At 39.4% G+C, this 27,611-nt stretch overlaps 1 protein-coding gene across 9 annotated transcripts in view; it reads left to right on the top strand.

The window, feature by feature from the left end:
* Nucleotides 1-25,730, top strand: part of SLC7A2 (solute carrier family 7 member 2) — a 69,310-nt gene extending 43,580 nt beyond the window's left edge. For 5 of the 9 annotated variants that reach the window (XM_015104573.3, XM_060407047.1, XM_060407049.1 and 2 more), the window contains 9 exons: nt 2,685-2,850; nt 4,020-4,153; nt 5,990-6,212; nt 7,988-8,127; nt 11,493-11,595; nt 14,016-14,221; nt 15,393-15,559; nt 16,524-16,632; nt 20,550-25,730. In XM_015104573.3, coding sequence (XP_014960059.1) covers nt 2,685-2,850; nt 4,020-4,153; nt 5,990-6,212; nt 7,988-8,127; nt 11,493-11,595; nt 14,016-14,221; nt 15,393-15,559; nt 16,524-16,632; nt 20,550-20,749 — 1,448 coding nt within the window. In that variant the 3' untranslated portion in view covers nt 20,750-25,730. Of the gene's footprint in view, nt 1-2,684; nt 2,851-4,019; nt 4,154-5,989; nt 6,213-7,987; nt 8,128-8,383; nt 8,521-11,492; nt 11,596-14,015; nt 14,222-15,392; nt 15,560-16,523; nt 16,633-20,549 lie in introns of all 9 variants that reach the window. The other 4 variants (XM_012105816.4, XM_060407048.1, XM_060407050.1 and 1 more) reach the window with 1 other exon arrangement.
* The last annotated feature ends 1,881 nt before the right edge of the window (nt 25,731-27,611 follow it).

Raw genomic sequence — 27,611 nt, 5'->3', positions numbered from 1 at the left:
TAGTAACATTAAATTACTTACATCACGCTTTATTTAGGGATGGTTTCGGTGACCTTAAATATTCAGCTTTAATCTCTAATGATGAGAAGCATGTTGCTGTGACGCGGTTCCCGTCATTAAGCTCCGTGCAGGACTCGGGCCTTGGCTTGCATCTTGCGTCCTGAGTTCATCAAGCATCAAGCCTTTCTTTCAGGATAGGCCAAGATTGCAGGCTGACTTTGTTCTTAGAAACTTTGAAGACCAAAACCTCCTGCTGTAATCTTTATTCATATTGCAATGTCAGTTGTCTTACCAACTAAGGCTGTTGTTTTTATTAATGATAGCAGGGAAGCATAGGCAGGATTTCAAGAGGTGACTAGTCTACTGGCCGGAGCTGGGGCTTTGAGAATGAGAGCACGCTTAGGGTATTGGGAAACAAAACCTGGAGGTGGCTTTGTTATTTTCCGAAGTCTATAGCAGCATTGTGTGTATTTCCAAGGTGTATAGTTGTATAGTGTTTCCTAATCTGACAGACAATTGCAGAGTCAGTCAGTATACTGAGAGAGTCAATAATTATACTGACCATACAGTTTTCCTTTATGTTGCTAATACAGTTGTATTCTTGTATAATTCTGGGGATGAAATTCAGCATTCTCATCTCTACTTGTATAATTTTGCTTATTTGACATGGGTGATATACATACAAGTAAATATGTGATTATAAGCCTTTCATCACACTTATTGCCCCAACAGTAAAAAGTAAACTTTCTTTGATCCATAATTCATACCTTATACAGGATGGATTAAAAATATTAATAAGATAGATATAATCATGGAAGGACTGGAAGGAAGCAAAGGTGGATGTTTTGGGGTTAACATTAATCTTCCTAGAGGTAGAAACTGAAGAGGAAAAATTTATATTATAAAACTTTCTTACATGTGTTATCAACACCAAGGTTAAAATTAAAATTAGTACGTGATAATTGGGTAGACCACAAGCAGTGTCTGCCATGAAAACTGCATCTTCTCCTTAACAGAGTAAAATAAAACTCAGCAAAACCTTTGTCATTCTTTTATTGGAGAAATAGGCTAGCCCATATTTCAAATTAACCACATTATTTTAATATTTGTAATTTGGGAGATACAAAATTGTAGAAATTTAGAACTAGAAGGGAACTTAAAAGTTATTTAAGTGCACAATTCAGTTGATTACTGTGGTAAGTGGAGTCCAGCAGGTTATAATCTACTCCACATTGCTCGGCTTTGTAATTATGGAGCCAGCCCTGCCTGTTGATTTCCTCTTCAAGGCAGGAACTGCCCATGTGTTTGCCCCTAGTGTGCTTGAATCTAGATAATAAAGGGCAATATTATAATGGTCTTTTTTCCCCAAAAAAAAGTATATGATAAATTGGGAAAACATTCTGTATACATGTACAGTCAGAGAGCTTATAGCATTATTGTATAAATAAGCTTTATAAATCAGTATGAATAAGAATAACCTAATGGTAAAAAATGGACAATTTCAACTGGCCAAACTTTCTGGAAACTGTTCTGACAGTATGAACCAAAAGTCTTACATAAAGTGTATACCATTGATATGGTGCTACCTTGTAGAAAATTATTGTAAAGAAATAATTAGAAGGTGTTAAAAGATATTTATAAAAGGATGATTAGGTCAGTACTATTTATAGTGGTAAGAAACTAACAATGACCTGTTTGTAAAGATAGGAGTAAAGTATAGTGTATCCATAGAGTAGAAGAGTATGTGGCTGTTAAAATTATATATTTGTTGACATGGAAATGTGTGCGTGTGTGTGTGTGCAAAATTCTGAAGAGATTACACTTGATCTTTATTGTCTTTCTTTTTTCCTGTGTTTTCGAGTTACTTGAGTCAGAAATTGATTGCCTTTACAATCAAAATATAAAAATAAAGCTATTAAAGTGAGAATTGATTTAATAAAATCTTTGAAATGACAATTGAAGAATTACTTTGTTTAATGTATTCAGTAAGTATGAGGCAGAAAATATGATTGAAAGAAAGAAAAGAGAAAGAAAATTTTCTTTCAAAATTTTGCAGCCATTAACCTTGAAATTGCTTTTTAAGAATAGCATTTCATTAAAAGTAAGTTACTTTACCTCCACCTGGCCCTGCCCACCTGTGAACGATTCCTGAAGTCACTAGTGCATCCCCTGTCTGAAACGCTAGGGCTTCCCTGGTGGCGCTAGTGGTAAAGAACCCACCTGTCAATACAGGAGACATAAGAGAGGTGGGTTCAGTCCCTGGGTTGGGAAGATCCCCTGGAGAACCGCATGGCAACCCACTCCAGTAATCTTGCCTGGAGAATCCCATGGACAAAGAAGGCTGGCGGGCTACAGTCCGTGGGGTCACAAAGAGTCGAATACGAATGAGGTGACTTAGCATGCTCCTCTACCCACCCATTGGTATTAATAGCCACTTCCTAAATTTATTCAGTTATTGGAGAGTGTGAAATCTCCTGGCTATGAGCACAGTCTGCATTCTGAAATCTTTAGTTCTGCATATACTTAGAAGTGACTGAGTAAAAACTCTCCATAGAAAGGGACAATGTCAGTTAAATGTATGAATCCTGCTTAAATAATATCCTAAAGCCTGTAACTGTCTCAAACTGCTGTAGCCTTTTCCTAAAGGTGAGGTAAAAATTAAAGCACCCTTGATTTTTCCATAGGTCTTTTATCTTTCGGAGTGAAAGAGTCTGCTTGGGTGAATAAAGTCTTCACAGCTGTCAATATCCTGGTGCTTCTCTTTGTTATGGTTGCTGGATTTGTGAAAGGAAATGTGGCAAACTGGAAGATTAGTGAAGACTTTCTCAAAAATATATCTGCAAGTGCCAGGTAAAATACTTGGGTTTTTTCCCTCCTATTTCGAGTTTTTTTTTTTTTTTTTAAATTTGCCTGCTTTTGTCTTATGTTACATTTTCCTCTAGAACAACAGTTCTCAAACTCTTTGTTTCCGAGAACTTTGTGAAGGTCTGTTCTATTTCAAGACTGTTTTCCCCAAAGCACGAGTGTATAGGTACGTTCACCACTGAGCAGCTGTTTGAAGCTGTGAAGCTGCTGATTCTTAACTTCAGGTTTGGCTTTGGGTTTAAGGGAAGAAATGAGAGATCTTAACCACTGAAAGAATGTTTTCTCCCCACCCCACCCCGCCCCCCGGAAAGGTTTGTCACTTCTGAATAACAATGAGCATTTTGGATCGTGCATCCTTTTGTTTTTCCCTTTGGGGACACCATTTGATTCCACTGCATTCTTTCAACCTTGTAGTAATTTTCATGCCTGATTTTTTTTTTTGAGGATGTTATTGATTGCATAAGCAGAATTGTCTATACATTTCACTTTAAAGTTGATCTCAAAAATTAATTTTCAAATGAAAGTTTTCATCCTAAGATTTAAGTATAGTATTCCTATGTGTAAATAAGATTACAGAAGTATCTATTACATGAAGTGATGCACTTGTATATGTTTTTATTTACCTATGTTGTTTGTAGCCATCTACTGAGGCAAAAATTTAGTTTCTTATGGTTTTATACAATTTTTAACATGTAATAAAACTTCAGTATTATTTACCAAGATTAGAGAATTTTATTTCACTTTGTCACATATCTTATAGTAAACTTTTCAAATGTTCAGTCTGCTCTACTGTCCACGAGAAGCGAAAGTCTCTTGCCTTTATTTCAGACCATGGCCCATACATAGGTGGGATCTCTGTTCTCAGAATCCTGCCTGGCTGTAAGTTCAAGCCAGAGTGGATGTGAGCCTCCTGCTCATACTATTGATCAGCCTCCAGTTGAGAGCTGGCAGCTGGTGAAGGAGCCATTGTTGGGAACACCATCACATCCTCTAGGACTGGGTGAAAAAAAATCAGGGTTTGCTTTTAGTTTTGTACACATTAGCTTCCAAGAGATGATGCGCTCAGTAACCTTCCAAGAATGGAGTTTGAGACAGATCTCTTGAATAAGCAGTTTTCTAGGAAAATGACATTCCATTGTGCTTCTTCTCCTCAGGGACCCACCTTCTGAAAATGGAACAAGCGTCTATGGGGCTGGTGGCTTTATGCCTTATGGCTTTGCAGGAACTTTGGCTGGGGCTGCAACCTGCTTTTATGCCTTTGTGGGATTTGACTGCATTGCAACAACTGGTAAGAGCAGAGTCTTGGCTCTGTGTAGAAGGCAAGAGTGTTCCTTGAACGACATGAGTACCCATGGATGACAACAGAAGGTCAAGGGAAGAGAGTGGAACTGGGGTAATAAGGGCTTGTTCCAGACCCAGAAGTGGCCCCTGATGTATGAAAAGAAACTTAGTGAAACTCTCTGAGCTTGTTTCCATATTAGTAAAAATCAAGAGAGCAGAATCTACCCCTCAGATATAATGAAGGTTATCTAAGATATAGTATGGGTGTCCCAAGTGGCTCAGTGGTAAAGAATCCACCTGCCAAGCAGGAGACATGGGTTTGATACCTGGATCAGTAAGATCCCTTGGAGAAGGAACTGGCAACCCACTCTAGTATTCTTGCCTGGGAAATCTCATGGACAGAGGAGCCTGGTGGGCTACAGTCCATGGGGTCCCTAAAATTCAGACACACCTGAGCGACTAAACACCAACAACAAAATATAATGTATTATGAAAAATAGTGTGCAAGCTGTCAGCCACTTTATAAATGTTGTTTGTAATCAGTACCTTTAATCTTTGGTCTGGAAGTGCTATCACAATGAGTAACAAATGATGATGATGCTCTTAAATTGTTTCTTCTCTAATAGGGAAAAATATATTGTGATCGTTCTTTTTCTCTTTATCCAGTACAAAAAGTAATCATGTTACAGTCACTCCCTAGTGCTTCCTCCGGGTTCACAGTATTGCAGGGCCTTATAATTGACCATATTTTGGGTATTTCAAATGCCAACTCTTATTCGAAAGATCTCCAAAGTACTATTTGTTTTTGAAACTGAAATTTAAATCAATGCACTGAGTAGAAGAAATTTGTCTCCATATATATGGGAGCCTTCATAATTAAGGGCCTGCAGAATGCCATGTTTAATCTCCATGGATGAATCATTTTCCAAATGGATTAATACTGCTTTTCTATCTCTAAACATTTTGTGGTGATGGAATAGCATTCTTTCTGGAAGCAGGAAACTGACTTGCAGGATATCTTGCTTTCCCTTCTTGCCTCTGGGCTTTGATCTTTTTATGACAGCGTAGGACCCTGAAGAAGAGAGAGAACTTCATGTAGCATACATGGAACAAGCTGAGAAAACAGAAAAGATAGAAGCTGAGTAGAATTACTATGAAGCAGAAGAAGAATTCATGTTTTACCTATTCATGTTTATTTTTTAATCTTTATTTTGGATTGAAGTATAGCTGATTAATAAAGTTGTGATTAAAAAAAAACAACATTGTGATAATTTCAGGTGCACAGCAAAGGGACTTAGCCATACATATCCACATACGTATTCTCCCCACACTCTCCTCCCACCCAGGCTGCCACATAACACTGAGCAGCGTTCTCTGTGGTATGCAGTGTGTCCCTGTTGGTTATCCATTTTAAATATAGCAGTGTGCACATGTCCATCCCAAGCGCCCTAACTGTCCCTTCCCCTGACTCTTCTCCCCTGGCAACCATAAGTTTTTTCTCTAAGCCTGTAAGTCTGTTTGGGGTTTTGTGAATAAATGAGTTCATTTGTAACATTTCTCTTTGGATTCTGTATATAAGGGATGTCATATGTTATCTCTCCTTCTCTGATTTACTTCACTCAGTATGAAAATCTCTAGGTCCATCCATGTTACTACAAGTGGCATTATGTCATTGTTTTTAATACTAAGTAATATTCCATTGTATATGTATATCACAACTTTTTATCCATTCCTCTGCTGATGGACATTTAGGTTGCTTCTTTGTCTTGGCTATTGTAAACAGCGCTGCAGTAAACTAGTTGTGTTTTATTAAATGTGCAAGATTTTATTTATGTCTCCTTAGGTGAGGAAGTCCGGAATCCTCAGAAAGCTATTCCTATTGGAATTGTGACTTCTCTGCTGGTTTGCTTTATGGCCTATTTTGGGGTCTCAGCAGCTTTAACACTGATGATGCCATATTACCTCCTGGATGAGAAAAGCCCGCTTCCTGTGGCCTTCGAGTACGTTGGATGGGGGCCAGCCAAATACGTCGTTGCAGCGGGCTCCCTCTGCGCTTTGTCAACAAGGTACATTGCATTGTCTTTGGGGCAGGGCTGCGTGGGTTACTGCAGAAGTAGTTGGTGTTCACAGAATTGCTTTTGTATGTTTTACAAACAATCCTAATAGAAACATATCATACAACTATATTCTCTGAATTGGTCACCCAGAATTGCTGTATGGAAATCTTAAGTGATAAAATCTTTTCCCCCTGAGCTGTTACAAGTCACTGTTTCAAGATAATGATGGTCCAAGCTTCTGAGGATCTATATGGCATTTATGCGCATTTATGTATCTCATACATATTTGCATATGTGTGTATTGTAAAGCTTATTGGTGAAACTTGACGGTACTTATACTGGTATGTTTCCCTGCTGGCATTGGTGTTACTTGCAGTGCTACAGGCAACTGAGACCTTACGTGCAGACTTGACATTTTTTGCTGTTTTTTTAAATAGTGTAAGTCTGTGTGAGTGTAAACTATATGCTGTGGCATTGTTAAGTCTAAGGTGCTTTTTATTATGAAACACTGAAGCTTTTTGTCTTAGCACTGATCAGAGTGAACTTGATCTAGAAATAAAAATTACTGTTTTCAAGGTAATAGTGGAGATTTGTATACATCTGTGTGATAAGAATAGTTGAATCTCAAGTATTCAGATTTTCCCCAGCCGCTTATTTTAATATTTTATAATTCATTTCTCAAGTTTCCTGAGCTGCTCACATTTTAACTTAATGTGATCATATTTCACTTGAGTGCTGTACTGGAGAGCACTGTTACAAGAGAAAATTAATCTCTGCTTGATTACTAATTTTTTGAAGTGAAATTTTTCTAAAAGTCTGAAATTTTAAAAATAAATCTTTTTGTATAATTCATCAGCCTAGCTCTTTTATCCCCCCTCAAAGCCCTTGTTGTTTTTTTGTATTCAAGATAGTATTAAGCAGCAATTACAAATTACCTCTCGGATCCTCAGCCATCTGATAATATTAAGGTTTATTCTGAATAGTTTTAAAAATCTGAACTGTAAAGATACTTTGTACCATAGTTTTAGAAGAGAGACAGGCAAAGATTTATTTGTGGCCAAGCTCAACCACGCTTTATTGAAAGAAAGATAAAGGAGATGGAGTTTAAAAAATATATTTTACTTATTTTCTCTTAAATTGTAAATTTTTTTACAACTTAATCATGTATAGAATAATGCAGTCAGTAAGCACACAAGTAATTCAAAACAGCTAAAGCAAAATCATTTTCTTAAACTTCACTCTTACTAATGTTTAATTCAGGCTACTTCTGTGTACTAAATGTACAGTGAGTTCATCTTTTTTCCTTTTTCTATCTTGATTATCTTATGCTGAGAATTATTTTAAATTTGATCAAAAAATAATGGTAAAATGTATGTAAAAATGTGTAATTATTGAATAAATGAAGTGACTAGATAGTATAAAATCAAATTACTATATTTTCTGTAATTATATATCAATTTATAAATATTCTAAGTTAAAAATGTCTTAATGACATTATTTTTTTTTTAAGTCTTAATTACTTAGTTTTAATTCAGTAGTAATCATGCGCCGGCACAAATTCTTTGCAGCATTGTTTTTAGTCTGATAATTGTGCTGAGCAGATTATCTCTGAGAGTATAATGAATTGCACCGTGGTTAATATTTTTAAATACCCAATCATATTACATTTAAAGAATAACAAATAGCTGTGATGCTGAGTTTTATACAGTGACTTAATTACAGCTCTGTGATGTAATCTTGCATGAATGTGTTTGCCATACTGCATGTGTTTGCTTTTTATTCAGTCTTCTTGGATCCATTTTCCCAATGCCTCGTGTAATCTATGCTATGGCGGAGGATGGGTTGCTTTTCAAATGTCTAGCTCAAATCAATTCCAAAACGAAGACTCCAATAATTGCTACTTTATCATCTGGTGCAGTGGCAGGTGAGAGAGAGTTGACTTTTATTAAGTAAAGGGGGATCTTTTTTCATCAAGGATTCTGGGGAAAAAATGGAAAATTAGGTGGTTTTCTGTTTTGACATGTATAAATATCAATAACTTTTCTGTGAATGTTTCCTATTTTGAACCTCTTTTTGGTATAGGTTCTGTACTTTAGTGTGTCCAGTCTTTACCCGTATAGACTCATCTAGACTAATACTTGTAATAACTCACTTGTGGATTATGGATTTTTCTGTTCTAGTCTTCTGGGTTCCATGTTTCCTTTACCCCGAATTCTGTTTGCCATGGCCCGGGATGGTTTACTGTTTAGATTTCTTGCCAGAGTGAGTAAGAGGCAGTCACCAGTAGCTGCCACACTGACTGCAGGGGTCATTTCTGGTAAGCTTTACAAACAGGATTCTTCAACATTAGACTTGAGCATTTTATGCGCTTCATGGACTTATAAAGCGGATCTGCTTGCTGTGCATGTAAGTTGAAAACAAAATCACTGATAAATGAGGGAATGAACATTGGGATCATATCTGCAAATGGTGGTGGCGGTGGTCTACTGAAATTCGTAACTGACCCTTTGTGATTTGTTACCGTTTTGTTACCTTAACCTTTGGCACTTCTAACAAATGTGCAAAGGGTTACAGTGGTTCCTTATCATGTATCAAGTATTCAGTGCTTTTCTGATCTATGAAACAAGCCCATAAAATTGTATTATCAACACAAAAAATGTTAATTAAAGAATGATTACTTAATCCTTGAATTGTTAATTAAAAATAATGATTCAATATTTTGTTTGTTATCCAGGATATAAGTTGAATATTGCTAAATGGTCATAGGATTTTTGAAAATAGCTAAAGTTTACCCATTCTTAATTAAATATAAGAAATATCAAAGATAATTTATACTTGGCCATTGTTGTTACTGCCCTCAGTATGGTGGCTAACCCCACTTCCTGGGCCCATCATAGTTCTCTAAGAATTACTAATACCTATATTATCATAAACCCCAATAGGAATCTATTTTTCCTTTCAAGAGCTTTGATAGTACGTCATGTTTTAAAAAAAAAAACTCCAGATGCCTACCATTTGGCATGTCATAATATCCATCAAAATGCTTTTGTCCAGATTCTGTTCCACATGAAAAGTTTCAGAGAATTTGCAGATTGAGAGAATGGCCTTAAAGGTGCTGTTATATGGAGCAAGAGAAGGGCTTTAGCAAGCTTTAAAATGGTAAACACTCCTAGTAGTATAAATTCAGACCAAAGATGATAATTTTGTTGAGGCTCTGAATTGTTGGGAAATTAGATTACAGAATACTAATGCTTAATTATGTATGAAATAGGATTCTTTCAGAATCTAAGTATTTTCCTAAACAACTTCACTTTATAAAATGTTTTCTAATAAACTTGGCCCTTTATTAAGATGTATGGTGGGGGCTCAAAACACTTATTTTCTCAGTGCTTAGGATTTCTGCCCCCATAAAATGAAGTTTTCACTAGATGTTGTAAGGCCCACTTTATGATTAAGCAGTGCATTATGATATTAATGAAAGTTCATAAATCTTGACAAAAGATAACATTTTATTTTCTCCATAAAAGCTTTTATTTTTTCCTGTAAAATCTTGCCCGTTAATTCTCTATTATGTATTCAGAATTTTTAAAAATTTACCCTTCTTCCTTTAGGAAGAATTTAATTTAATAGCATAATAAGATATTGAAATTAATAATTAAAAGAAGATAATTATAGCATTTTTAATGTACTAAAACATTACATTTTTGCTATTTTGTAGTCTCACTTCTTGCTTGTTTTTAACTTAGAGAGCTTGTATGGATAATTTATCATTTTCTTCTGTTTTGACTTCCTAAAACAGGTTGTCTTTGATTCTTACAGGACATTAAAATTGTAATCTAATGTGTAGCTATACTAGCAATGGAAATTGTTCAAAATAAGGCATGGGATGTATTTAAAGAAACAATATGGGACTTCCCTGGCAGTCCAGTGGTTCAGACTTTGTCTTCCAATCAGGGAGTGTGGGCTTGATCCCCAGTCAAGGAGCTGAGATGCCACATACCTCGGGGCTGAAACACCAAAACATAAAGTGGAAACAATATTGTAACACATTCAATAAAGACTTTTTAAATGGGCCACATAAAATCTAAAAACAAAAAAAAGGAAAAAATACTATTTTAGAAGGGCCACAGGCATATTGGTGTAGCTGGAGCCTTCTTCTTCCTGCAGTGCAGGAGACCTGGGTTGGATCTCTGGGCTGGAGATCCCTGGAGAAGGGCATGGCAACCCACTCCAGTTTTCTTGCCTGGAGAATCCCATGGACAGAGGAGCCTGTTGGGCTACAGTCCATGGGGTCCAAAGAGTCAGACACGACTGAACGACTAACACACACACACACACCACTTCTACCCAGTGGTTGTAATCTTGCTAAGTTAACCTGTCTGTTAAAAAAGAGTAATGATCCTATTAGGTTAAACCATGTGAAACTGCTGGGGTTTTATTAAAAAACAGTCAAATGTTGATCAATAAAGCTGAACCTAAATGATTGCCCCCATCTCATAGGACTATTGAATTGAAGATAAATTGAGCTCATAAAGATAGAAAGCTTGCTGAGATGTCTGGAGTGCCACATGAGTGGGGTGTGGTATTCCCTACTTATTATGATAAGGACAACTATTTGGTAAATTCCAGTTAATATCGTCACTATTTTAATGCTTCACTGGAGAAAAAAATTGCAAGCTGCAAGTTAACTATTCAACTATGTGAAGTATACTTTGCCTCTTAATATTATTAGGGCTTGGAGGTAGCCACAAATAGTTTAAATTTAGTCAGAGTATGTGGTTTTAATCAAGATAGGATTTATATTCTATCTGAAGCATAATTTAATTGGACCTCATCCTGTCTAAGATATAACTCAGAATGCAGATGGAAATTAAAATGATTATGTAACATCTATAATGAAAGCTCTTCCATTTGAATTCTTTTATTATTATTATTTTTTAAGGAGCCTGCCAGTATTTCCTGGCAATGTTTTTCCTTCTGAAATATCAAAGGTGCATATTCCATCATATAGTATTTTCACTCTTTGTCAGGCCAATATTTTTTAAGTAATCAAAGTAGATGTATTTTGTACTTGATAGATCGCTGAGGGGTTTTGAAGTTTTATTAGCAGTGTGTATGACCTGAGGAACATCTTATTAACTATGAGAAATACACTTTCTACGCTTTACTTGACTTATCATTGGCACTAAAACAAAAAAATTTCCCATCACTTATCTCTCTGACTTTGCATCAGCTGTCTGGAATTTTCTCACAGCTCTCTTCTTCACCCCTTTTTCTTTTCCCTAATAGCTGTGATGGCGTTCCTTTTTGACCTGAAGGCCCTCGTGGACATGATGTCCATTGGGACGCTTCTGGCCTACTCTCTGGTTGCAGCCTGTGTTCTCATCCTCAGGTGAGTTGTCCTCCTTGCCAGATGGGTCTGAAGGGTGCGTGTCAGTTGAGGCCCAGGAAAGAAAGACAGTTAGGGCTCACTGGCCTTGTTTTCATGGAGTTAGCTGTCTCACAGAAGTGAGAGGCCATGGGCATACAAACGTGAATACAAAGCATATTTAGCATACTTGGTCCTGAAGCGAATAAATACAATTGGTAATTATCAATAGGTTGGCCTAATTAATCTATGTGAACAACAAATTCTCATAATGTATAGAAACACTTTAGAATACTGTATTTTTAGTCCTAGTGATTCAGCTGCTAAGCTCTTAGGCTAAAGATTTAATCTTTTTGTGTGGCTGAGTCCCTTTGCTGTTCGCCTGAAACTGTCAGAACGTTGTTAACTGGCTGTGCTGGTACTCAGTCACTAAATCGTGTCCAACTCTTTGGGATCCCGTGGACTATAACCCTTCAGATTCTGCTATCCATGGGATATTCCAGGCAAGAATACTGGAGTGGGTTGCCATATCCTCCTCCAGGGACTCTTCCTGACCCACATCTCCTGCATCGACAGGCGGCTTCTTTTACCACTGACCCACCTGGGAAGCCCTAACTGGCTCTGCCCCAATATAATATAGTGATAGTGAAGTCGCTCAGTCATGTGTAACTCTTTGCGACCCCATGGACTGTAGCCTACCAGGCTCCTCCATCCATGGGATTTTCCAGGCAAGAGTACTGGAGTGGGTTGCCATTTTCTTCTCCAGGGGATCTTCCCAACCTGGGTCTCCTGCATTACATGCAGATTCTTTACTGAGCTCCTAGGGAAGCCCCCCAATATAAAATAAAGATTTAATCAATGCAGAGGATGTTCATGGAAAAGGTAGTTTATGATAGTGAAAAAGTTGAACTAAGTGAATATCAATAATATATCAATCAGTTCAGTTGTCTCTCAGTGACAAGGCCAGTGAGCCCAAAACATAAAGTGGAAGCAATATTAGTGAAGTTGCTCAGTCGTGTCCGACTCTTTGCAACCCCACGGACTGCAGCACGCCAGGCTTCCCTATCAATAGTATAATAATTAATAAATAAACAGTAAGGTCCTACTGTATAGCACTGGAAACTATATTCAGTATCCCATAATAAACTGTAATAGAAAAGCATATGAAAAAGGATATATATATATAAACTGAAGCACTTTGCTGTACACCAGAAACTAACACAGCATTATAAATCAACTATACTTCAGTTAAAAAAAATAGAATAGTTACATAAGTACATTTATTCAGGAGACTGTTCTACAGCAAATAAAATTACATTTAATTATATGCAGAGAGATATCAGTTTCTGGATACAAAGCTATATGTAGCATCTGAATTTATTTAACTACCATACATTTGCATACAAAAAATGATTTTTGCAAATATATACACATATTTGCATTTTTAACTGGCTGAAATTGTAATAAAATGCTAACAGGGATTCACACTGAATGTTATTATTTTGATTTTCTTCTGCATGCTTTTGTGTATTTTTTCACAGTGAGCATATTTCTTCTTTAGATGGGGGACAAATATTACTTTTAAATTTAAGCAAAAGCTTCTCAGAAGATCCCACTGGGGAGACCAGGGCAGATGTTGGAAGCTAAAGCAGGCTGTTATCTTGACACCAGCCAAAGAGGAAGAGGATCAGTAATAAAGGAGAATGGGGGGGGAGGTGGCTGATGAGGGAGATGAGACCAGGGAGGGAGGCTGCAGTGAGACTTTCCAATACCAAACTGAAGGCTGCATATTATATTACCCTGTGTGTGTGTGTGTGTGTGTGTGTGTGTGTGTGTGTGTGTGTGTGTGCTAAATCGCTTCAGTCATGTCTGACTGTTTGCGACCCCATGGACTGTAGCCCTCCAGGCTCCTCTGTCCATGGGATTCTGCAGTCAAGCATACTGGAGTGGACTGCCATGCCCTCCTCCGGGGGATCTTCCTGACCCAGGGGTCGAACTTGCGTCTCCTGCAGCTCCTACATTGCAGGTGGACTCTTTACTGCTGAAACACGCGGGAAGCCCATGTTACCCTGTAGCTGATATTTAACCAGGGTTTCTGTTAACAGGGTTGCTGTTTTCATGAACGGCATCTTCTTTGAACATAGATAATTCCAGAGTAATCATTTATCGTCACAGGTGCCACACTTTAAAATGTAACTCTCTTCGGCATCTAATATATATAACTTTCTAATCAAGTGGCTATCAGGAAATTCAGAGTTGCTGCAGGTATTTTGCTGAGCACGTATGTGACCTGGCTTAGCAACCCTGAGGCTGCAGCCACAAGACGTGTGCGTTTACTGCACCAGCCATGAATGGAAATGTCTCCATTAGAGTTTGAGAGGCTTGTTTTATTTGGACCATGTGTTTGTTTGAGAATAAAGACACACACTTTTACTTGGGAATAGGTACCAGCCTGGCTTATCTTACGAGCAACCCAAGTACTGTTCTGAGAAAGAAGCTCTGGGATCGTGCACCAACAGAACCTCCAAAAGCGAGTCTCAGGACACCATGCTGCCAGGGCAGGGCTTCAGCCTGCGAACCCTCTTCAGCCCCTCGCTTCTGCCCACAAAACAGTCTGCGTCTCTTGTCAGCTTTCTGGTAGGATTCCTGGGTAAGTTCCCTCACTGTATTCCTTATGAAGACCCAGTGGGTGTGTGTGGGTGGAGCAGGTATGATGTGAAAGAGGATGAAAGAATATGTTAGCACTGTGCTCAGTCCTGAAATGTTTACCTAAGGGGTCACTGGCCATTGAGATCTTCCTTATGTTAGCAGGATAAATCGATGGTATATTGGTAATTGAAGAAGAAAGGAAGAAATTCCCTAGGGCAGGGGTCCCCAGCCTCTGGGATCTAATGCCTGATGGTCCGAGGGGGAGCTGATGTAACAATAATAGAGATAAAGTGCACAGTAAACGTAATACACTTGAATCATCCGCAAACCATTCCTTACCGTCGGTGGAAAAATTGTCTTCCGTGAAACTGGTCTCTGATGCCAGAAAGGTTGGGAGCTGCCGCCCTGAGGTGAGAGTGGCAGAAGTACAAAATTGGCCCCTTTCGTGAGCCGCAGGGGCTCTTCCTGTGCGAAGCAACGTGCACCTGCCCGTGACCGAGCTGGGACCCGGGGAGTGTGGGAGGCCGTACTGCAGACCTGCTTGCTCCCCACAGTTACATGATGAAGTATATTTTCAGCAGCATTTATTGATGTGCCAGGAACCCCACTGGGTACTCAGGATGTCAGGAAAGATAGTCCTTGCTCTCACTGGACAGCCTCATTGGTGGCAAGCTAAGGGCAGTTCAAGTTTCTCTGAGAGCACATGGGAGGGACCCCTAATTCAGACTCAATGATCAGAGATCGTCTGGGTAGGCAGTGATGCCACTCTCTGAAATAGGAAGAAAAGGTGCAGATCATGTATTATTTGTTTGCATGAACAGTGTTTACAACAGCTGAACATGAACAGACTTGCTTTCCCCGTTGGAAAAAAAGGGCACTAGCCACCCTGGACAACGTTCCATCAGTCCAAGTGATCTCATCTGAGACTGGCAGGAAGGCAGGATGGTAGAGCCCAGAGGGGAGGCTGACTCCTAAGGAGGAGACAGTCACGAGTAAGTGAAGCGGGAATCTTAAGTCACGGAAATCAGGGATTTCTTTCCAAAATAGAAATGAAGAATCTCAGTATTTGGCAGAGTAGATATATAAAGAACTTGATATCAAAATAGACTTTGAATGACAGGGTCTGAGTGAAGGTCACGTGCTGGTTTTTCACGAACATGTCGTCTCTGCAGCATTCCTCATCCTGGGCCTGAGTGTTCTGACCACGCACAGCGTCCACACCATCGCCAGACTGGAAGCGTGGAGCCTGGCTCTCCTGGTGCTGTTTCTCGTTCTCTGTGTTGCCATCGTGCTCATCATCTGGAGGCAGCCCCAGAATCAGCAGAAAGTAGCCTTTATGGTATGTGTCAAGAGGATTCATGATCCTAAATATTATGCATGTTTTCTCGTATACATTAGTTTTAGTGACTTGTTTCTTTTTTCTTTTTTTTTTAAAAGCACTTTTATGATGTTAACCAGTGAACAAGAGTGTCACAGTCCTTTGGGATGTTCCTTTTTGTCTTAAGTGTTCTTTTAAAAAACTTGAGTGTGCTCCTAGTACATTATTCTATATAATAGTAAACAAATTTCTTGTTCAATACTCTAAAGCATCAGAAAAATAACTAGAATATTTTAGAAATTCAGGAAAGTCCCCACACCCAAAGCCCTTCCACTGTGAAGTGAAGTTATTCTGTTCCATTTGAACTAAGAGCAGAATTTAGCTTGAAGAGGGCTTCCTGGAAGAATCCCCCTGAGATCCCAAGAGTAGTCAGAGTTCCAGTGGCATGCCCTCCTGATATCAGAATGAAACCAGGAAACCCTAAACTAATCCCTGAAACCTACTGCATCTTGGTGGTAATGCAGGTGTTAGTGGCTGGATAACCCTCTGTAGCTTTGGGCTGCAGTAAACAATGGGAAATACGGGGCTCCTTTAAGCATTCTCTAGACATTGTTGTTTAGTCACTAAATCGTGTCTGACTCTCTTGCAACCCCATGGACTGTAGCCCACTGGGCTTCTCTGTCCATGGAATTCTCTAGGCAAGAATACCGGTTGCCATTCCCTTTTCCAGGGGAATCTTTCCGACCCAGGCATCGAACCCAGGTCTCCCACATTACAGGTGGATTCTTTACCACTGAGCCACCTGGGAAGCCCATTCTCTAGATAAGTAGTTTTTGTTCAAGTTGTTCTTTCTGTGAGCATATAATCTTACTGACTCACTGTGACAGTATCTATGTATGTCAAATTAGTTGCCACCATGTCAAAACAATTTGAGGAATGTGTTTTAAAATTTGAGTATATTTAAGAAGATACTTTCCCTCCTTAGGTTCCATTCTTACCGTTCCTGCCAGCCTTCAGCATCCTGGTGAACATTTACCTGATGGTCCAGTTGAGTGCAGACACCTGGATCCGATTTAGCGTCTGGATGGCACTTGGTGGGTCTTCTCCTGTTTTAACTTTCTGAATGTGGGCTCTCTCTTTCCCATGTCGTATGCCGTTTCAGAGAAATGCATTCAGAGAAACATTGGTTTCCTCCTTTCCCAAGTTTTAGAATACCTGAGTGTCTACTTTTCCAGATGTTTTCCAAATACCTTTTTAAAATTCAATTGCTGCACTGACCCTGTAAAACTCTGTAGATCCTATTTTTTCTAACTTCTTGAGTGAGAAAAATGAAGCCCCCCCACCAAAAGTCAAGGGATCTGATTTGCAAATGGCACCTCTAAAATCTGATTACAGAGCCAGTTCCTTCCAGAGCACCATTGAATTTCTGGCAACATTTTGAATGAGCTAATTGCAAGAAATTTCTTTTCCGATACCTAAATGTCTTTTATTAGACCCTTGGGGTAGAATTTGACCTTACATACTGGGAGTGAGCTTACTTACATCTACACTGCATCTGTTGTCATCACGACTTCTGCAGGGTCCTGTGTGAAAGCTGACTTGTAAATTCAGAGTTTAGCTTTGTTGTAACTGGTGGCCTGAGGAGTTTGAGAGTTTGTGCTTTTTGACGGTCGTCCCGTTGGCATAATGAGTCTCACTCACTTGTGTGTGTGTGTGCATGTGTGTGTGTGTGTTTGCTTTGGCTATAAATTAACTTCATTTCAGTATCAAGCCACCAACCCCCTTGAGCCAATGGGAGGTTTAACCTAGTCGGTCTTCCCCTCCCCCACAGCCGCACTAGTTTTGCCCATTTTGGGGGGGGGAATCTGACACGGTGCCAAGGAATTGGGGCGGATCAAAGGTTATCCATCCACACAGGTGGCACTGGGGCATTCTGTCCCTGCGGCCGCTCCTGGTAGGCGGCTGTGTCTTATCAGGGCCAGGATCCTGATGGGAGCCCCCTGCGACTGGCTGTGCCCTCCAGGATGAACCACAGAGTCATTCCTTCGGGGTCTCGCCACCTCCCCTGGGGCTGCCAGGAAGCCGAGCCCAAACCCCGGGGCACAGGAAGCGGGACTCCCTCCCTTCCTCGGAGCCCAGAAGACTGTACTCTGGCGGAGAGCTTCCCCACGCTCCTCCCTTTCCGCAAACCACTGCCTCTTTCCTCAGCTGTTGCTCCCTGAAGCTCAGTCGTGTGCTTATCCGTGGTGAAGAGTGGGAACTACGGGACCAGACTCCCCGTGTTTCAGTCCTCCCTGCTGTTTGTTAGCCGTGTCGCCGGGGTCACGTTCCACCCCTGCTTCTAAGTGCCTCGGTTTCTTTGTAAAATGGTGACGTCGCTACCTTTATTTGAGGACAGAAATGCTAGCTCACCAAACCTCTAAGGACATGAGAGGAGATAGAATCAGTTCTAACAACTGCACATGCCAAAATACGCATTGGTGGCCTGCTTCCCATTACTTTACATGGGAAAACTATATAATGCATTTCACATCAACCCAAAACTCACAGTCAACTTTTAAAGTTATAGCTAAAACACAGCAAAAATGCCTACATATCCTGTGAGAATACTGAAAACCTTTCCCCTCTGATCCTCAGTCAGTGTGGTTGTTAATGAACAGTTGCTTTGCACATAGTAATTCATCCTCTCCTGATGACAGGAACGTGTGTAAGGCACACCCATGTTCCCTGCTCACACAGGGTGTGTGTGTATGTTGTCACTTTGGTTGTGTCCAACTCTTTGCAACCCCGTGGCCTCTAGCCTGCCAGGCCCCTCTGCCCTTGGGCTTCTCCAGATGAGAATACTGGGGTGGGTTGCCATGCCCTCCTCCAGGGGATCTTCCCAACCCAGGGATCAAACCCCAGGTCTCCAGCATCGCAGACAGATTCTTTACCCACTAAGCCACCTGTGAAGCCCATTCACACAGGACATGTTTTCCAAAATATCTGACTGTGTCTCCAATAATCCAGCACTTGTATTTGGGGAGTATTTGAGACTTTTCCCTATATATCCTTTTGTTTAAAGTATAGTGTTAACTTTTGAGGAGGTAAATATTTTTTACATAAATATTTCAAAAATATTTATTGAGAAGAACATGCATGTTCAGTTCAGTTCAGTCACTCAGTTGTATCCTACTCTTTGCGACCCCACGCACTGCAGCACGCCAGGCCTCCCTGTCCTTCACCAACTCCCGAAACTTGCTCAAACTCATGTCCATTGAGTCAGTGATGCCATCCAACCATCTCATCCTCTGTTGTCCCCTTCTCCTCCCACCCTCAATCTTTCCCAGTATCAGGGTCTTTTCAAATGAGTCAGCTCTTCGCGTCAAGTGACCAAAGTATTGGAGCTTCAGCTTCAACATCAGTCCTTCCAATGAACACCCAGGACTGATCTCCTTTAGGTTGGATCTCCTTGCAGTCCAAGGGACTCTCAAGAGTCTTCTCCAACACCACAGTTCAGAAGCATCAATTCTTCGGTGCTCAGCCTTCTTCACAGTCCAACTCTCACATCCATACATGACCACAGGAAAACCATAGCCTTGACTAGACGGACCTTAGTCGGCAAAGTAACGTCTCTGCTTTTGAATATGCTATCTAGGTTGGTCATAACTTTCCTTCCAAGGAGTAAGCATCTTTTAATTTCATGGCTGCAGTTACCATCTGCAGTGATTTTGGAGCTCCCAAAAATAAAGTCTGACACAGTTTCCACTGTTTCCCCATCTATTTCCCCTGAAGTGATGGGACCAGATGCCATGATCTTCGTTTTCTGAATGTTGAGCTTTAAGCCAACTTTTTCGCTTTCCTCTTTCACTTTCATCAAGAGGCTTTTTAGCTCCTCTTCACCTTCTGCTATAAGGGTGGTGCCATCTGCATATCTGAGGTTATTGATATTTCTCCCAGCAATGTGGATTCCAGTTTGTGCTTCCTCCAGCCCAGCGTTTCTCCTGATGTACTCTACATGTAATTTAAATAAGCAGGGTGACAATATACAGCCTTGACGTACTCCTTTTCCTATTTGGAATCAGTCTGTTGTTCCATGTCTAGTTCTAACTGTTGCTTCCTGACCTGCATACAAATTTCTCAAGAGGCAGGTCAGGTGGTCAGGTATTTCCATCTCTTTCAGAATTTTCCACAGTTTATTGTGATCCACACAATCAAAGGCTTTGGCATAGTCAAGAAAGCAGAAATAGATGTTTTTCTGGAACTTTCTTGCTTTCTCGATGATCCAGCGGATGTTGGCAATTTGATCTCTAGTTCCTCTGCCTTTCTAAAACCAGCTTGAACATCAGGGAGTTCACGGTTCACGTATTGCTGAAGCCTGGCTTGGAAAATTTTGAGCATTACTTTACTAGCGTGTGAGATGAGTGCAATTGTGCGGGAGTTTGAGCATTCTTTGGCATTGCCTTTCTTTGGGATTGGAATGAAAACTGACCTTTTCCAGTGCTGTGGCCACTGCTGAGTTTTCCAAATTTGCTGGCATATTGAGTGTAGCACTTTCATAACATCATCTTTCGGGATTTGAAATAGCTCAACTGGAATTCCATCACCTCCACTAGCTTTGTTCATAGTGATGCTTCCTAAGGCCCACTTGACTTCACCTTCCAGGATTGCAATATTGCATATACAGATTAAAATATTGCATATACACGTTATAAATGAAGAAGCACTTTCTACTGGGAAGATGTTTGTCAGCGGCCTTGCATGGGATATGCTGTACTTGCATTCTGCCCTTTTAAAATAGCACAGAAAGAGAAGGCACAAAAGATCCTATTATGTTCTATATTAAATTTGCCACCTACAGGAGGGGGCGTGGGTGTGGGTGTGTGTGTATACCAGTGGCTGATTGATGTCAGTGTGTGGCAGAGGCCAACACAACATTGTAGAGCAGTTGTCCACCAGTAAAAAAAAAAAATTTCCATGTACAAACAGTCATTTTATCACACCAAAAGCTGATTTCTTTTTCCTCTGAAAGGTTTCCTGATTTACTTCGCTTATGGCATTAGACACAGCCTGGAGGGTAATCCGAGGGATGAAGAAGATGATGATGAAGATATGTATTCAGACAACATTAACGCAGCAACAGAAGAAAAATCTGCCATGCAAGATGGTGACCATCACCAAAGAAACCTGAGTTTACCTTTCATTTTCCATGAAAAAACGAGCGAATGCTAGTGCCTGCTGGGGCAGAACTGGCCCACAGTCTTCATGTACGTGGTCTGCATGGAGGGAACCATGACAATGTCATCACCACACCAGGTTGTCATGGATTTGCTGCAGACACAGTTCACCCTAATTTATACTTACTCACGTGAACAACACCTCCTCTGATGGTGACTCACACATCTAGGGAAACCACTCTGAGCTCGCTCCTCCGTGATAAATATCCCCCCCTAGAGTGGGCATGTGGGCATGTGTGTGTGTATGTTTATATATGTTGGGGAATATCATTGTTAAAAGTTGTTGGTGTCTTACTCTTATCGCATTGCATTTTTCCAGTGTTGTCATTCATCAGTAGCCTATCCTGCACCCACTAAAATGGAGGTGATCACTGAATAGAAAAGTATCTTGAATGTGCCAGGTGTGGTTGGGGAAATAACTGTCACTTTTCCTTATTGGACTTTATGTCAAGTTAGAACATCCTAAAATTGCATTTACCCATCATTGTGTCTGTCATTGCTCTGGAGTAAGGGGAGGGGATAGGAAATGAGCCTTTTCTGTAACTTATAAATGTCGGCAGTGGGTTGAGCACAGAGTTTTCATTCTGTGAGGTATGACAGTTTGCTGACAGTTTAGCCAGTCGGAGTGCTTGTGTCTGCAGTACCCTGCAGGGCAGGAGCGGCCTTCTGTGTCAGCGGGTGGCAGACACCCCTTTGAATGGCTGTCTTCTTTGAGACAGTGGTCCTAAAATGTGAGTCCTTCACCTTGTGTGAATGATATCTTCCCCACTCCCCCACCCCGCCCCAGTCCAATTGGGCTGGAGAGAGGTAGTGTGAGCTCCTAGGGACCCTTTGTGCTGGAAAGTGAAGGTGGTCCCCATGGGCAAGAAGCTCGTGTAAGTGGCAGAGAGGAGGATGCATTTGAAGATCAGAGTAGTTACGTGCTTGGATAAGACCCCAAGCACCCCTGTTTTAAAAGTCACTTAAAACAAGCCAGTAGAACTTCCCTGATCACATAATTGGTGAAATGATTTATACCTTTTTCCATTAGTTAATAAATAATCACAGTTCACAATTTATTTAGGGTATTTTTTTTCTAAGCCAATAGTAAATTCTATCTTTACTACATGCAAAAAAGGGGTGTGGGAAATGAAGGAATAATTTGCTTCTGATGTTTCTTTTTTCTATTTTTTTAATAAATAAACTTATTTATTTTAATTGGAGGTTAATTACTTTACAAATTTGGAAACATTTAGGGATATTTCTCTTCTCCCATCCCATAAATTGTTCAGCACTTTTAATTTCTTTTATTTTTAAATGACCACACCAAAACTACTGATAGAAGTTCCAGTATTCTAGAAAAACCCATCAGTGGTTGAGGAATAGAATATTTTAGTTAAATACATGATTATTTAAAATGTCAAACCAAAAACATTAGCCTAATTGAATTAAAGCCATAGAAACACAATAATCTTTATATGATTAATATGTTTTTAAATGTGTGATTCTCTAATTACTGTATTTCATTTTATAGGTTTATCTAATACGTGGACTACTTATCTTCCATATGTTTCGCTTCTCATGAATTATTTTTCTTACAAATAATTACATGGTTCACGAGATGAGACTAGCACATTATCAAGCCCAGGTGACCAGCTTAATACAAAGGCGAGGAAAACACTGATTTTCTGACAGCTCTTCCAAGAGATCAGCCATTTTATTTTCGTCATTAAAAAGCAAGTTTTGATTGTTTAGGAGTTTCTTGTGATGAAAAATCCAGTAAACAGGTAGGAAAGTCTGGGTGCTAGTGTTGTAGCATCTCAGATCTAGAACTCAGAACTAACATTCCACAATTTCCAGAGTGCACAGAGTACAATCTGAGGCCCAGTATTGCGTGTTTTACTGGAGAGGAAGAGAAGGCTGTGCAAGAGGCAAAGTATTTCTGTAATCATTACTGTGGGCCTAATCCTAGATCTTTGCTGTTACTGCAGCATTCTGAGAAGCACTTTGATTCGGTAATCAGGCCCTGCACATGAGAATATGAAGAATTTCACGTGTGGATATTAAACCTTTTACGTAGCGCAATCGAGAAATTTATTTAGAACATGACAGGCAGCTAAAACTATTATGCCCACTGTGTTCAATTAGGAGCAAAATTGAGTTAAAAATAATTTTTCTACCTTGAAACACTTTACAAACACAAATGTCTATGAAAGATGCTTTGTTCGTGACTACCCTTTTTTTTTTCCTGTGAAAACTCAAATATCTGTTTGTATGTATGTGTAAGTGTATATATGAATATATACACATGTGTATATATGTGTGTTTCAAATGTTGGTGTTTAAGTCAGCTGGGTTTATGATGGGCTTTGGAAGTGATCCTGTTGTCTAGATTTTAAAAACCCAACTGACAGAAAAAATGTTTTGTATTGATAGGTATGCTTATGCAAAATGTCTAGGTTTTAAACTATTTTGAAATATATGGCAATTTTTATGTATATTTTCTATAGATAGATTCTTTCAGAAAGATATATTTATAATGTTTCTAATATGAAATCACTGAAGTCTAGTACGTTAGGTGCTTTATGATCTGAAATGCAGTGGGGTGGGGGCATTAGGGAATTTCTGTTTGCTTTCTTCTGCTGTGCCTCTTCTGATTTCTGCCTTGGTTTGTGCTTTTTTAGAAAAAGTCAGTACTAGCAGGTCTTTTACTGTCTGTCTGTTACTACGTTTGAATTCACAACCTTTTGAACAAAATGTTGTTTTTGCTTTCTTAGGATTGCCAAAATGTTCTGTGTGGATTTTACTAGTAATCAGACACACTTACATAAACTTCTTTCCAGAAATTAAAAAAATGCATATGCATTCTCTTAATTGTGATTGGGTAAAAACAGCTTAAATTACTTTTCTTTTTTTGCACTAGGAAATCTGCTCTCTGAACATTTTCAGTGAGAAACTTCTTATAATAGCACTTTTATTTTATACTCTTATGATTTGTGAATAACGATACAAAGGCCATACCAACCCTACATTTAACAAGGTAGTTATGCAAGTCCAAATTTTGAAACTATTTAAACTACTTATATTAGAACTTTTGATATATACTGAAATACAGATTATTGCTTAATTAATGCCATTTTCCCCAGAGACGAATATCTAGAAAAGACCAAAACATCATTTGGGATATATACATTAATGAAAAACTAATGTTGATATCTATAAAACCTTCTATTGTCAGCCACACAGACATAATATGTTTCAGAATTTTCTGTTTCCTTTAAAAGATAAGACCCTGACTTCTTTTAATTTTTCTGAATAAAGGATTTTTTAAACTTTAAAATTTCAAATAATAAATTTAAAATATTTTCTAAGTCCTGAGTATGTTATGATCTTTTGAATTAGAAATTATATTTACCAAATTATTTTCTAAATGCATTTAACTGTTTAGCAGGGAGAATAAGGAAGCGTAATCGCCCACCAGTGCTGATAATGCTGGAGGGACCAGATTAGTCTGAGCTCTTTTTCCTCTTAGATCAGTATATTCTGAGATTATAAACCTCAGACGCAATTGTGCCAGGATTCCAACTCTTCCTTCCCTGTGATGTTGCCCGTGATGTTCTGTGCCTGGGTATCTGTTGATATGCTTCAAGCGACAGTAGAATTCAAACCAAAAATATGAATACAGTGTCCCACCTGATTTTAAAGGATTGGGTTTAGAGTGTGCATCAGGGAATATTAATATACACTTGCTTCGTGTGAATGTCTTGTGGGGGTATTATTAGCTTGGTTTGGGGGCTTGTTTTTGGTTTTTGACTAGTGCCAAAATAGTGCCTTCTCTGTACATTTTCTACCTAACATTTTCTAGCTTGTTCTAAAATATCAAGGGAAGAAGTACCAAAGTTCACGTAGGAACTAATGCCAGCACAGGTCATTGATTTTCAGACACATAGATGTGTGAAAATAACGTTGTTTGAGTTCATTGTTTAGCCGAGTTTCTTTTTTTATCTCCTTGTATAATTTTATTTAAACATTTTTTAATGGCTTTCTGGTTTCTGAATTTTGAAAGGCCCGATCTACTGTTGTTGGGGTTGTTGGTTTAGTGGTTGGTTTTTGTAACATTCGTTATTGTTTTTATGTACACAGTTTAGTCTTGTTCATTTCAAATGCGTTTTGTTATGGCTCAACTCAGTTGGCAACCCTGGGAGCAGCACTATTTTAGCTTTTATGCACCTTAGCTGAAGCCACTGCCACTATCGCTGGCTTTCAAGAGCCTTCAGTGACCACTGGCAGCAGCTCCATGGGGATCATAACCAGGACCGTGGGTCTGGCAGGCTGCAAAGTGTGAGTGTCTATAGCTGCCTTTTGTTGGGGAGTCTTGGGATGACAGGGTAGGACATGAAGGGAAAAACTAAAGTAGTTTGGGGTCCTTCATTTCCGTTCCAAATATCCCATGAGTACAAGGTAAATGATAAGGACCAAGGATCCTCTCCGACTCATGGGAAGGATGGCTGCTCCCTGGAGCTGCACCGTAGGTCCTGGCCCCTGCAGTTTCTGCACCAGCACCAACATCTATGTGGGGCAGAGCACACGGGCCACGGCTCCGTTGGTAAAGAACCTTGTATTGCCAGCGTGGCAGGTTTCTCTGGCCCGTGCCTGGTTAACAGGCTCTTCATCTTTGGTATCCGTTTGTTTCATTGCTTTCTTTTGTTATCATTATACTTAACAGAAACCATTGATAGGGCCTAAAACTCTACCAAAATTCTATATCTGTAAAAACCAACAGATACTTTGGTCTTACTCAAATACAGAGTTTTTTGTGTGTGTACGATTGTAGATAATTTTAAATTTACATGTTTTTGATGATAATCAGTGTTCCTTTTTGCTTATAACATTGGATTATTTTTTAGAATTTGTAATAAATAAAAACTGCTGCTGCTTTACCACTGTAATATGTGCTTTCTAACCATGTATTTTTAAAATAAATTTTAATATGACTTATCATAGTGTTGTATGCATATGTATGATACCTACCAAAAGCTTACATTTCACACTTACCAAATTTAAACTGCTTTTTCATTTAGGCCACTTTAGAGCTCAGAAATATAGTACAATCTAAATGGAAACAATTATGTTGTTAAGAATACTCACCTGGCAGCCTACTACGATATGACTTCCAAGTCCTGTAAGAGATGTCCTTCACTATATTCAGTCTTTGTGACATATTCCCAGTTGCTCCTGAAGCATGCAACCCCAGGAACACACATCTGAGGTCTTACCAATGCAACTGCCATTTATTTAATGGACCAGTCTCTTTGACATTGCTTTTGTCTGCAAGAAGCTCCTTGTTATGCTCCTGACCAAATCATAGCTTTCAGTAACTGGTGGTCAGTTACCTGTAACTAACAGAAATTTTGTACTGTATAGTGAGTAAATCTTTATCAACTTCAGCCCTCTTTACCCTTTGATGGGGAGGGAGGAGTCAGTTTTCTAAAATGGTTCCAAGTTAGTTAAAATTGCAAATCTCCTAAATTATCTTCTTTAATTTTGAAATGCCATTGTGTATAGACTTAATTCCTGTTGGGGTTTTCTTTTTTTTCCATAAATGGAAGGGAACACCCCCATGTTGAAACTTGGGGTTGAGTATGAATTGAGTATGAATTTAGTATAAACTTGAGTATGAATTTAGCCTGCATTGAAAACCAAGCTAAAACAGCAACGTAGTTTCCAAATGGAAGTCTAAAATCTAATTTATCTGTTATTTATTGTTGGCTTGATTAGCATTGGTAAGTAGGTTTTAAGGCCCCCCTCTGCGCTGGCACCATGGAATCGTGTGAAGGGAGGGTCAGCAAGGTTGGCATCTTCTGAGGTCCAGACCCTCAGCTTGTAGGTGGCTGTCTTCTCCCTGAGTCTTCACGTGATCTTCCCTCTGTGTGTATGTGTGTGTATATCTATGTCCAAGTTTCCGCTTATAAATAAGAATACCAGTGATGTTGGTTTAGGCTTGGGATTACAGAATTCCAAAATTATTGTCCTAATACATTAAACAATTATATAATGGGAACATAAAAATAGACTTGAGCAAATGGAATGATATATAACATTATGACATATTCTGGGATAGGGTGATTTAATATTGTAAATATGAGCATTCTTCTCCCAAATAAAAACTCTATGCAGTCATAATCACAACACAAAAGTTTTTATGGAAGTTGATAAGGTGATTTCAAACTTCATCTGGAAGAGAAAATATATAATCATAGTTAACATGACATCAGTGATGGGGGCATCCCTTGCCCAAACAACAAAATATACTATAACTCGATCAGGAAGCTTCCACAAGCTTCTTATCCTCATCCATCAGAGGGCAGACAAAATGAAAACCACAATCATAGAAAACTAACCAAACTGATCACATGGACCACAGCCTTGTCTAACTCAATGAACTATGAGCCATGCCGTGTAGGGCCACCCAAGATGGGATAAAATGTGGTCCATTGGAGAAAGGAATGGCAAACCATTTCAGTATTCTTGCCTTGAGAACCCCATGAACAGTATGAAAAGCCAAAAAGATAGGACACTGAGAGATGAACTCCCCAGGTCGGTAGGTGCCCAATATGCTACTGGAGACGAGTGGACAAATAACTCCAGAAAGAATAAAGAGACGGAGCCAAAGCCAAAACAGTGCCTAGTTGTGGATGTGACTGTTGATAGAAGTAAAGTCCAATGCTGTAAAGAACAATATTGCTCTGGAACCCGTAAGTTAGGTCTGTGAATCAAGGGTCAATTGGACCTGGTCAAAAAGGAGATGTCAAGAGTGAACACTGACATTTTAAAATGGACTGGAATGGGTGAATTTAACTCAGATGACCATTATATCTA

The sequence above is a fragment of the Ovis aries genome, chromosome 26, assembly GCF_016772045.2.
Source record: "Ovis aries strain OAR_USU_Benz2616 breed Rambouillet chromosome 26, ARS-UI_Ramb_v3.0, whole genome shotgun sequence".
Classification (NCBI taxonomy): domain Eukaryota; kingdom Metazoa; phylum Chordata; class Mammalia; order Artiodactyla; family Bovidae; genus Ovis; species Ovis aries.
The sequence above is the reverse complement of the archived record's forward strand: the minus strand, read 5'-3'. Positions and strand labels throughout refer to the sequence as shown.